We start from the raw sequence: 13058 nt of genomic DNA, 5'->3' as shown, positions 1-13058 counted from the left end.
ATAGATAAATAAATAAATGGTGTTGAATCTTCCAAAAAGGTTTTTCTGCTTCTTTATACTCTAGTACTCTAGGAAATATTATTGTTCCATTGTTATAATTATTATATTAGTACTCCAGGAAGTATTACTATATTAAAATTGCATACACATCTAAACAGTAAATAACACATACACATGCTAAAACATTACTTGGTATTATATTTATATTTCACTTATGTGTTAATTAAAAAATAAACTGCTGGAGAGAAAGCTCAAGCTGGCAAAGTGCTTGCAGAGTACTTGAGTGTGTTTCCCAGAACCATGTGGGAAAAAAAAACCTCAGGTGCGGTGGCATGCTTGTAATCCCAGTACTGGGGAGGAGGAGGCAGGAAGGTATCTGAGGCTCACTGATCAGACAGCCTAGTCTGCTTGGTAAGCTCAGGCCACAAGAGACTGTCTCAAAGCAATGTAGACAATGCCTGAAGAATAGCACCTCAGCCATTCATGCACACGCTTACTGCCTGCCCACACATGTACCGGCGCACACGCTTATACAAAAGTAAATTTAAAATAGGAAAGAATCCCACGTCCAACAAACAGTATTTATAATGGCTTTTTAAGTTGTTTTGAGTCAGCAGAAACTAGCTAGATAATAGATGATTCTTCTAAGATGGACTCACATTAAAAAAATAGTTGCCGTTGGATTTTAAGATTGACACAACCTTATTGGCTGGGATAGTTAGAAAAAAATTAAGCTTGGCGACAGCTTAAAATGTATATATTTGCTTCTGTGGTTTGACGACACTCTTGTTCTTATCCTTTTAGGAGACCAGCCTAAGCAGTCTAGGAACCGAGAGGATAAGCCATATCATCAGTGACCCCAGCCAGAAAGAGTAAGTGCCTAAATGCCTGCTGGCTGTCCTAGCCTGGTCCTTGGAGAAAGCGGTAGAGAAGGCTTTTTATAAAGCAATCTTTCTATTAGACTTCAGAGCCAAAAGAGGGGATTTTAAAGATTGATATTTCCTCACAGTTAAGATGGATGAAGTCAGGTCAGCAAGATGGCTTGTGGCTAAAAGTGCTTGCCACCTGTTGTTGTTTAATCCCCAGACCTACACTAAGGTGGAAGGGAAGAACCAACAGAGTTGTCCTCTGACCCTCCCAAGTGTGCTGTGGCACACACAATAATTAGAAATTTTTTAAGATGACAGTTATTTCTTTCTCCTTTCTAGAGTATTTTTTTTTTTACTTTGTTGCCTGTTATATTTCTAGGTACTATGAGTCCACCACTAGATATAATAATTTAAGTGCATTTTTCTCTCCTAATTTTTTTAATGGTCATTCCAAATGTCTGATTGCTTCTGTTCTCCTTCAGACCTCTTTAAGGAGAACTATTTCTGTCCCTGTTACTATGGTGAATGCATGCATGACTGTAGCTACACAGGAATCATTTGCCTTGCTTCGTCTCCTAAACGGTTGGCTTTGCTGTGTGCTTTGCCTTCCTGCGGGTCTTCCTTGGCAAAAATTTGAATATCTGCTGAGTAAATACATACATGTTGGGGCTGGAGAGATGGCTCAGGGATCAATCATAAGGACCAGAGTTGGGATCCCCAACACCAACATGAAGAAGCAGGCAGATGTGGTAGGCCTGCTTGTAATATCAGCACTTGAGAAGTAGATCCCAGGGAACTCTAGGTTCAGTGAGAGACCTTGCCTCAATAAATGAAGTGGAGAGTAAGCCAGGAAGACATCAGCCATTAACCTCTGACCTCCACACACGTGCTCCTGTGAACTTACACTCCTGCCTTCACACATACACACATGCACACATATCATATACAACTACCCATGTAAAAATAAGTTCCCCATATTTGTATATGTTAAAGAACTTGTATAATTTATTCCTTAATCATTATGGTCAGTGCCCAAGGGCAGTCCTGTACATATCTAACGTCTTTTTCTCACTGCACAGCTGAGATAAGGCTGTTGTCTTAGTTGACTGTCCCTTGTCTGCCTTCTCCACTGAAGAGTCACTTCAGGACACCTAGCGGGTGTCCTTCTTCAGCTGCTTCCCGCCCAGTTCCTTCTTTGTCTTCACTTGAGTATCCCACCTTTTACCTTCTTCCCTCATACTTTTCCTATCACTTCTTTCATTGTTTTCTTTCCTGTTATTCTCTCTTTAGTTTCTGGTTACCATCAGCTGGGAAAAGAGAACGAAAGCAGGTAAGATAACTTTTTTGGGTCATCTTTTATCATTCAATTTCCTTTTCTTTAGAAAGAATAAAGCATTGGCTTCTGATTTTCCTCCCATTTCTGCTTGTGCACATGAGGTGAGTAAGATCACTTCCCGATCACTCTTGACTTTTTTGAGAGCTGTGTTCCAAGACTGCCCTTGCTTACCTGTAAGAACTGTGGCCAGTTAGATTAGATTAGATTCAGCTGCATTTGTCAGCTTCTTAGTAGTAACACACTTATGTGTCCATGTGGATATATGTACATGTAAGCGCAGGTGCCTTCAGAGGCCAGAGGGCGTCCGATCTGCTGGAGCTGGAGTTACAGACAGTTGGGAGCTGCCTGACATGAGTGCTAATGAGAACCAAACTCTAGTCTTCTGGAAGAGCAGTGTTTGCTCTTAACCCTTGAGCCCAATGCTTTAGTTTTGAACTTTGATTAAAAATGTAAAGTGGGTCTCATGTCTCTGGTTTAGTTTGCCGTGCGAATCCTGTGCTGTGACTTCTGAGCACAGGATGCAGAGGTTGAGCTCCTTCTGGGGAAGTGATCACGGCCTTAGAGCCTTTCCTCTTTGTCTTTTCCTTTTCCTTTGTGGAGGCCTTACTATACTCAGACCGTGAGTGGATCTGTGATTTAAAAGTGACTCATGGTCGTTCTTGTTAGGTTTATATATGTTTGAAACCCTTTCAGCTTAGAGGTGAGGGTAGTTCTTAGCTGTGAAATTGATGAAAACTGATGGGCAAAATTTCTCAGGCTTCCTCTTGCTCTTTGGTTGACTGGTTGGTTATTTTGGGGCTACTTAGCATTTTATTATGTTACACAGTTTATATTTGCAAAGTTCACTGGGAAGTTTTTGTTTCACAATTAACTAGAACAGTGGAAGATAAAACCAGTGTGTGTTTATGAGATGGTTTTAATTTATGTATTTTTAAGTTATATATTAATAAATGCATTAGAAAAAATGTAACTGTGTCAGACTTATCTTGTGGAAACAGGATAAAGCTGAGTTTAAGAAATTGGTGTAATGCAGGTGGTAGGCAGATAAAGAATGGGTCATGAGGTGGCATGCAAGAGATTTGGGGACTGTTAAACTAGAGTGTGGATTGTATTTGCTTCAGCGCATGCATTTGCTCCATATTCCTTATGTATAAGTGAGGAACAGTGCATCATGGGTTTCTACTATTTTCCTGAAGTTGCAAAGCTGTGTGGACTAGCTAAGTTTCTGTTTTTGTTTTTGTTTTTTAAACTATGTTTGAAGTTACCACTCAAGTTCTTTCAGACTTAAGTCATTAAGGTACCCATTTTTCAAAGGACTGTTTGCAGGAAAAGCACAAAGAAGGCTAGCAAACATAAAGTGAGGTGCTTTGTGCACAGTACCCTGTTTGATCGTCAGCCTCCTGTCTGGCTCTGTCATTTTGCTGCTAAGGATGGTATGCTAACATATGTGCTGCACTCTCACCCTCTCAGTCACCTTTTAGGGTCAATAGGTGAGAAACTGAAATTACTTTATGACCTGAAAAGCAGTACCTGAGTTAGCACTGCTTGTAACCCATAAGACAGGTAAGATGGCCCTCGAGAGGAGGCTAGCAAAATTCAGAGGTGATGCAACTTCTAAACATAAGCAAATCAGTGTGATTCAGTTAGTTTGGCATTTCAAGTCTAGGTACCTTCTGTTTGCACTGTACTTACACTGTGTGCTGGGGTGTCCTTGGAAGGGCAATGTCATGCTAGTCCTCTTGGGAAAAGGCTGATAGTTAGTGGATAATCACTAGGTGTAAGTTCCTGGACTATCCATTAAGAAGTACTGTATTGGGGGCTGGAGAGATGGCTCAGTGGTTAAGAGCATTGCCTGCTCTTCCAAAGGTCCTGAGTTCAATTCCCAGCAACCACATGGTGGCTCACAACCATCTGTAATGAGGTCTGGTGCCCTCTTCTGGCCTGCAGGCATACACACAGGCAGAATATTGTATACATAATAAATAAATAAATATTTAAAAAAAAAAAAGAAGTACTGTATTTTGCCATGTAAGTGATTATTGCTTAAAAGTTTGTTTGATATGAAATAGTTTTGTCTGCTATATGCTGGGACATCATGGACATGAGGTTAGAAATGTACAACTTTATTGAATGATATCAATGCTTATGGTAGAAGGGTTGGACATAATCAAAGAGAGCATGTAGGCTGCTCTTTGGAATCAGGTCTCTTTCAGTGAAGCCATACTAAAACAGTCTGATTTATCCCTACAGTTTAATCCTCTCTCCCCCCTTTACTCCCTGGATGTTCTTGCTGACTCTTCTCATCGAAGGTGTTCCCCTGCACACTGCTCTGCCAGGTAATTGACTCCCAGTAGTGATTATTTTCTTTTAGAAAATGCTGTGTTCTTCTTCTTAACCCTTGAGATTATATAGTATATGTGCAGAGGATCTGATTTGATCCTTCAGAGGTGAGTTGATGTTTCACAGATGCAGAAACAGGCTGAGGGTGGAGGAATTTATATGTCTTCTGGCCCATATTTTGCATTATTTCTGCTTCTAAAAGCCCATCTTCAAAGAACATTATTAATGTCCCTTGCCATGACCTGCAAAGCCCTGCATAATCTGATTTCTGCCAACATGGCCAGCTTCCTTTCATATAGTTCCATCCATTCTCTGAGCGGAAAGATTAACAGTATTAGGGAGCTTCATTTTCTTCTTTAAAAATGGCAGCCTTTCCTGCCTTGGACCTTTGCTCTCGTTCTCATTGCCTGGAATCCTCTTTGAACCCCTGGATAACTAAGGGGTCATCTGCAGCACCATCTGGTTACTCTGTTTGTTTCCTCCCTAATTCTTACCGTTGTCTGTAGTGAATATGTGAACTAATTTATTTAAAATTCTACCCCTACCCCATTGTCTTCTCTAGGGTGCAGAAACCTTGTCTAATTCCCTGATAAATCTCAGCATGTGCACCTGGCACTTGTTAGGTTTTCTTTATGTATATAACACATTTCTCATTATGGATTCTCTTAATTCAGGTGACAAGGAAGTGGGTATGGTTTGATGATAGTATTTCTTAGCAGTGTTATTGTGCATAGAACAGCTAACAGTCTTCTTATTTTTAGTAGCATGAAGAATTTCTTTCCCAAGGTCCTGATGCCTTTTGTTTTGTTTTTTGTTTTGTTTTCTGAGACAGGCTACCACTTTCACTGTGTAGATTGTCCTGGAACTATGTAGACCAGCCTGGTCCTGATCTCACAGATCTGCCTGCCTCTGCCTCACAAGTGCTGGGATTAAAGGATATGGCATTCCACCCAGCTTCTGACACTTTTTTATTAGTCAGCTCTTAAGTAAGTGAGCTCATAGACTTGTGCTGTAGCTGCACAAAGAAGTAGCTGTTCCTTGGACATAGTTACAAAGAGTTAGGATAATGAGCATAACCTACTACTAGATCTTAGAGTTGCTAAGAATGTGGAATTGGGAGGTGATACAAACTTCCACTGTAGGCCTTTACTCCAGTATCATGCTGTGTGTTTATCATTCATTCATTCAGCATTTGTTGACTCCCTACTGTGTGCAAGGCTTTTAGTTTAGAACTGAAGCTCTCAAAAGAAAGTCAGATATGGAAACTGACAGCTATGATAAAGCTCCCCCCGCCAACACACAGAGGTGGGGCTCCTAATGCAGGCCCATGGGAGGTTTTCTAGATCGCAGTCCAAAGAAGAACATGCCTCTGTTTTGTCTTGATAATAAAGTAGTAGTTATGCATGTTCTGTGGGAAGACAGATGAACAGTACCACTTAAATCCAGTGCACAGAGTGGATTCCTCTGCTCTCCTTCCTCCATGTCTGCTACCTGAACTGTACTTAGGGCAACATCAGCATTGCTCTCTTCTTCCATTAGAAGCCCTCCTGTGGCCAGTACCCAGAACTCGATTCATGATACTTATGCACCCTGTTATTCTGTCGTTATTGTTGCTCTCTTGACTGGCATGTATTGCTGCCCCGGAAACATTAAGAAAACTTCTAGTGCCCGCAGCTCAGGGGAGTGCTGCTGTTGTTTTGAACTCTTGCTAGAAGCAAAAGAGAGAGGATGGTGGTGATTACTAGTTGTCTTTGTCTTGTCTTTAGGTAGCAGTCGTAAATTAGTAGGCTGGATAGTTTCTTTGAAGTTGGGGGGAAAATGTTTGAGTTAGCATTCATTATTTTATCCTTAAAATTTTTCTTTGTTTTAAAGTGTATCTCTATTTGGCCTAGTACCACAAGTATGCACATTCTGTGTGTGTTGTATGTATACTCTCTCCTGCTCCTTCGCAGTTTTCACCCAGTGAAAAACACAAGAAGATTTGGAAAGTGCTACTCTATGGTATGAGCAGAGCAGGTGTCCTCAGTGCGGGTTTCAGAAAATATGAGTGAGAGACACTGAGATCTTAGGGATAGCTCTCAACCCTTTAGAGTGATGGGGTCCTCATGCATCAGGGTCACTGGAGCAGGGCCTGTCTAACTCTACTTTGGGGCACGTGTACAGTAGGTTCTGGAACCATGCGTTTTAAGGAGTGGACCATTTAGCAAAAGCCTTGCATCGAGAAGAGGTGTAAGGAGCAGAGTGCTGGAGAGGAGGCAGCTGAATGACTGCATTAAAAAGTGTTTCGAATGGAGATTTATCTTTTCCTTGTCCCGTTTTATTTGTAGTAAGAAGAAATGTCTTTCAAAGCATCTGGGCAGCACTGGGAATTTTACACCCATCATTAGAACGATTTGTGAGTGTGTGTGGTGACTGTGTTATCATTAGTGGTATAATTTTATTTTGCAAAGAGAGAAGTGTTTCCTGTTTTATCACAGCTTTCCCTGAGGAGGGCTGCTGTATTAATTTGCTGTATTGCCTCCTGGCTGTTCCCAGGCTGTTTTTCCTCTTCATCATGGAATTTTTAATGGCCCTCATGCCTCTTGGGAAGCATGTGAGGAAGAGTTCCTCAGGGAGTGCTTTCCTTTTTTCACATGCCTATAATTACTCTCCTTTAAGAGCACAAAGAGTCTGATAATCATGCCTGGGCTCTGAAGGGTGCCTCCTGTCAGGGATCTGAGCCGAGCTCCTTCCTAGCTGGACAGTGTCGTCTGCACTCTGCTCGCCTTCAGCATCTGAACACGGCCACCTCAAAACCATACAGCTTGGGATTTCAGAATAAGCTGAGGCCACTAAGGTGTGGTGAGTGACCTCAAGTATTGTAGTTTAGCATTTCACTATAAGCAAATAAATAATGAGACCTAATTTAAAGTAAGACTGTATGAATGTGTCATTTGGCAGGTGAAAGGGGCAGGAGGGAGATTTTTGTGGTTGTTATAACATTCGATAAATTTGTAGGTCCTCTCTAGGAATACTTCAGTTTGGTGGTAGTTTTCAACCCTGACTACTTGGGAGTCATCTGAGAAGCCTTAAGAAATGTATTCATAGGCACTAAGGGAGAAGGCTTAATTGATAAAGTACTTGCTGTACAAGCACTGGACCTGAGTTTGATTTCTAGCACTCATTTTTTTTCTCTTCCTTTCCTTTCCTTTCTCTTCTTTTCTTTCTTTCTTCCTTTCCTCTCTCTCTCTCTCTCTCTCTCTCTCTCTCCCTCTCCCTCTCTTTCTCTCTGCCTCTCTCTTTCTTAAGCTAGGCACCACAATATGCATCTATAATTTCAGCACTGGGGAGGCAGAGACAAGAGGATTCCTGGGGTTTGCTAGTCAGACACTCTAGACAAATCAGGGAGCCCTAGACTCTGTCTCAAAAGTTGGAAGACAATTGAGGAAGATGCCTAATACCAACCTGCAGTCTCTATGCACATATAAGAGCACCTGATGTAAATGTACACAGAAAAGCACATATGTGAACACTCACATGCATACAAATTAAAAACAAGAGTAATGACCATCCATGCTGAGCCTGACCTTCACAGATCAAATGTTGTTGGTCTGGTGAAAAGCCCAGGCGTTGATGTGATCTTTGAGCTTCTGAGGTGACTACTATGCAACCAGGGTTAAGGACTGTTGCCCAGAGTCCTGGTGGTTTCATGACTGGCCCTAATAGGGCACCTATTGTGTAACGGGCGCAGGTTCCATGCTTTGGTATTGTGAGCATCATTCTTCATGGAGGCAGACCACTGGGATTCCATTAGCTCCAAAGATGCTGTTTTGGTGAAGAAGAGTTATTTAGCATGGCATGTGGCACACAGTTGATGAATGAGGGCAGGCTGAGTTTCATTGGTGTGGAGGGTTGCATAAACATTTGACTGTCTGGGTAAACTCCATACAGCTGTTTTAGTTTAGTTTTGTTTGCTAGCATGCTAATGTTGGCATTTGCTGTTGAAGTAGTAGTGTGCAGTACTAAGAATCGTTGCTCTGCAAACAGCCTGATGGGGTGGTTGATGTTCTGCTAGAGGCAGTGGTATTGCAGATAAATTCATAATGAGACCAGAGCTATAGGCAGCTTTCCCCAAGATGAGATTGTGAAGAACCTACCCTTAACATACTACCTTCAGAAAGCAAGTAGAGACTACCAGTCACTTTTCCCTCTGACACATGTTATTGGCTTGCATATTTGAGTGCTTTGTGGCTGTTTTAGATTTCTCTGATTCCTTTGTCCTTCCCCCTGATTTGGAAATGCATCTATTTCCAATTATTCTCTAAGTTCTGAAACAGGAAACACTGTTCTAGTGTCCTTTTTCCCCTAAATAGGCCAGTTTCCTTGCAAATAAGCTTTTCCATTTGTGAAATCTTATTTTCAACTGAGTAAGGATAGCAGATTCCCAAGCATGTATTCATATAATAAACATGGATTTTACTGAGAGAACAAAAAGTCTCAGCATCTCCCGTTGTTTTCATTGCTCCTGAGATGTTGGGCAGAAAGCATTAAGAGCATGGGAATTAGTAATGTACGGTAGACTCCTATTAGTTTCTTGGGTTTACCTGAACAAAGCTTAACCTCCTTTGTTCCTCAGTTTCCACGTATTAAAAGTGCAAAGGTTTTCTTCCTTGACTAGCAAGGATTAAAATGAAATAATGTATGTAAATATTAAGCAGCCTAACAATCAACATTATTTTGGGGTTACTTCCCTATCCTATTCTTAGGGTGATTTCAATTTTAAGACCTTTGAGCTGGCTCCAGACTTATTTGCTAATGAGATGCTGCACAGATTTCAGGGCCTTAAGTGGCCTCAAGTTGACTCTAAGAAGAGACATTTGGACAGTGCTTGGGTAGAAAGAGGGGCCTTCCTACCCATTAGAGAGTTGAAATATGATGGGCCTAGCTCATTGTAATTCATTTTGTCTGTTCACAAGCATTATGATCTGCATATCAGAGTTGTGTGCCCAGCTGGCTATGCCACTTGACAAGGAGTTTCAAAGAGCAAGAAGAAGACTCAATTCATGCTATTAATTTTGACCTTTGGAGCCATAATAAACAGCCTCAGGTTTTACCCCAGGGCTTGGGGAAAGGAACCTTTTATTAGTCCTCTGTCTGTCTGGGCTGCTGTGACACACAGTAGCCCCCGCTCAACTCTTTAGTGTCTTGGTTTCAGCCATGTGCGAAGAAAGGTTTTTCTGTAATGGTATCCATATATATCCATAGGTTGTCCATGCCAGTTAGAACCTCCTGCTGTATACACACAGTTCTTGAATCTTCTGCTTCTTTTGAAGGGGCTTGTTTACAGAGGCTCTTGGGTGGCTGCCGTCTTACTGCGTGTGTGGAGTGATGAAAGCAGTTTCTGTTTGTCCTTCCATTGTAATATATATCTTCCCAGCGGATGCCAGGTGATTCTGCTCCTGTGGGGGACATCCTGCCTTGACCACACCAAGGGAAGAACTTAGAGGCAGTTTTAAATGCTGTGAGCCCTTTGCCACAGGCTGCTAAGGGTTAGGCTTAAAGGGAAGGCCGTCAGGGAGTTGTCAGGGTCTCTTCTTGCTAGTTGAACGTTGTCCCTTGTATAATTGTGAAGTGGGTCTGTCCCCTTTGTGTCACAGGCCTGTGCAGGTCGGTGAAGGAAATTCTTTCCCCAACTAGGTGTTTAATAAATGCCAGGACCCTGAAGATACGATCACAGGTGAGATAGGGTTCTTCTTGCTTCTCCACATGTAATTTTCCTCTCGCTCATTTTACCCAGTGCTTAACTTGTTCCTTGATTCATTCACCACAAATCGGCCCGGTGTGCCTCAAGCATAGACTTTTAACAGGGCAAGCCTCCATAAATTTTTGTTGAAAAAAAAAAATTGAGGTGAATGAATTTGTAATTAAGGAGAATAATTAGAATATATGCTATATGACCTTTGGTGCTCACTAACACCCATTATCCCTCAGGTGTTAACTAAGGAGAAAATAGAGCAAACAAATGCCTCTTTTTGTTGTTGTTTCAAACACCAAAAATGAACTTTTTCATAGCTTTTAAAGACAAGCAGTTTGAAGGTGAAATGTTCCTTAGATTAGCTTTCCATTGGCAGACAAAGACTGCTTTTGCTCCTCTGAGCGACTTGCAGTATCTTTGTTCTAAGCCAGAAGCAGTCACTTGAGTTATTTTTTTTGCCAGCACTGGTTCTATTAAACATGCATGTATTTCTCTCAAAGTATTTTTTCCCCCTAAAAGTACATTCCTGCCCCTGGGACATAGTAATCCGCCCAGTTTCCTAAGTAACGCCACAGTTTGGGCAGCTCACCTGACCCTTCATTCTCTGCAGAAAAAATAAAGTAGGAATGCTGTATTTATATGAGGATATAACGAGTTCTCTTTTCATTAATTGTTAATCTTACCATTCACCTTCACAGGAGAAGAATTTACTGGCTGCTTATGAAGGAATATATTTTTTTAAAGTGTATCATTTATTAATAATTATTCCTCTTTCCTACCCTTTCCCTTCTTTGGTGTATTGTGTGTGGAGGGTTGCATGTTTATGTGGTGTGTGTGCATGTGTGTGTGTCTAACTGCTTGAACATTAAATCCAGAAATCACTGTTGGCGTCTTCCTCAGATGCTTGCCACTTTTTTTTTTTTTTTGCATTTATTTCTTGTGGAGGGGCATCTGTGCCATAGCACTCATGTTGAGGTCAGAGGGCAGTTTGTGGGAGTTGGTTCTTTTCACCACGTGGGTCCTGGGGATCAAATCCAGGTCATCAGCCTTGGCAACAAGAACCTTTACCCATTGAGGTGTCTCACCCACCCTCCAGTGAACTGTAGGAATTCACTTGTCTCTGCCTCCCTAGTGCTGGTATATAAGTGTTGGGCCTGGTCTTTATGTGAGTGTGGCAAATGCTCCCACAATTCACAGTAGGAGACTATGCCACCAATAGGAGAAATACGGATTCCAGCATTCATACTGTGAAAGAACTGCCTGTGCCAAGTACTCACTGACCTGTGGGCAGACAGTCCTGAGACCAGGCAGATGAAATGTAGCAAGAGGAGACAGGCTCTCTCTTTGGGTTCTTGGTGTCTAGACTGGGAACTATATTTTTATTATTTTTAAACCTATATTTATTTAATTAACATCTAGCCTAAGATTTAAACCTCTGTTATTGACTGGGTTATCACAGTGCTGTCAGAATTACCTAGGAACACATTTCAAAATAAAACTTTTACCAGTCTGTATACTAAATGCAGATCTTAGCCAGATGTGTGTACTTTATGAAAGCTTCTTACATGGTTCCAGTAACCATTTATTATACAGTCAGGAGTGGTGTTTTAACCTGTTAGACACACAGGTCTAACTTCCAAATACTTTGTCCTTGTTCCCAAGTGGCTGGGATAATCCTTTCCCCAACACATGCGGTTTGTAGCACAGGAATGCTCATGTCTCTGGTTAGGTCTTGTAAGTCCTCTGCCTCTCTTACTATGGTGGGGCTCTGCAGGCCAGTGAACTTGACTCTTACCTCACATTTCTGTGAATGGGATGTGTTGTTTTGTTGTTCTGAGTGACTAGGACTGACTGTCACAAAATAAAATAGCACACACCGGTAAGCAACACATTAAAGAAAAGCCGGGAATCAGATCCCCATAAGTGAATGTGGGTGGGAGCTCAGTCTCTTTATTTTTATTTCCTCCCTTAAAATATTTTTACATCCACTCTTGAATTATTTTGGAACAGCCAGACACACACACACACACACACACACACACACACACACACACACACCCCAGAACTGTTTGGGCAGGAAACAGAAGTTGTTTGTCCACTTGCCAGCAGTCTCCAGAGGAACCCAAGCCCCCCAGAAACGAGCCAGCGGGTTCCCTTTCTGGTCCCCTGTGTTAGAGCACTCAGCTTCTCCTCTGGCTTGTTCTGGGTCCTTCTCCTTCGTTTTTGTCATGTTCTTCCCAAGCACTGGACCTTGGAACACCCAAGCCAGTATGCCCCTAATACCAAAGAGAGAAACATGTCTTGTTGTCCTCTTGTCATAGTTTGACCTTTCCTTGTTCCTTCTTCAACTCCTGATAAGGAAGGGACATAGAGCAAAATCTCTCTCATGTTTTTGGCCTACCTCCTGTGAAGCAGTTCTCTAGTTTGGGGCTGGGCTTCAGTGTTATAAGAGGGAAAGCATGTTTATACTGAGACTTAGGACAGCACATGCCTTCTCGTTCTCAACACTCCAGTCTCTGTGTTACTCACTTTCTGTTCCCAGAAAAGCAGATCAGACTTGGTTGGAAAGTAAGGTCTGCTCATCACTGTGTTCCTAGTGTTTAGTACTGTGTGTGGCACATAGTCGGTGCTCAGTAAGAATTTAGCTAATGTTGGAAGACACAAAACAACTATTGAGTCAAAAGAAATAATTCATAGAGAAATAACAAACTTTATAATCAGGCAAAATGATCACCTAACATTTTTTTGCTTGGTTTGCTTAGGAATCTTCTATTTTTTC

At 41.7% G+C, this 13058-nt stretch overlaps 1 protein-coding gene across 7 annotated transcripts in view; it reads left to right on the top strand.

Annotated features, from left to right (window-relative positions):
- The window catches only part of Gpatch2l (G-patch domain containing 2 like), a 53477-nt gene that overhangs the window by 24355 nt on the left and 16064 nt on the right, over positions 1 to 13058 (top strand). For 4 of the 7 annotated variants that reach the window (XM_041658215.1, XM_041658209.1, XM_041658210.1 and 1 more), the window contains exons 6-8: positions 805 to 872; positions 2252 to 2306; positions 4456 to 4541. In XM_041658215.1, coding sequence (XP_041514149.1) covers positions 805 to 872; positions 2252 to 2306; positions 4456 to 4541 — 209 coding nt within the window. Of the gene's footprint in view, positions 1 to 804; positions 873 to 2159; positions 2200 to 2251; positions 2307 to 4455; positions 4542 to 13058 lie in introns of all 7 variants that reach the window. The other 3 variants (XM_041658216.1, XM_041658211.1, XM_041658214.1) reach the window with 2 other exon arrangements.

This window comes from Microtus oregoni, unplaced genomic scaffold (assembly GCF_018167655.1).
Source record: "Microtus oregoni isolate MIOR12 unplaced genomic scaffold, Mior012 000009F_ref0000495, whole genome shotgun sequence".
In the NCBI taxonomy this organism is placed as follows: domain Eukaryota; kingdom Metazoa; phylum Chordata; class Mammalia; order Rodentia; family Cricetidae; genus Microtus; species Microtus oregoni.
Note: the sequence above shows the minus strand (reverse complement) of the source record. Positions and strands in the feature narration are given on the sequence as shown.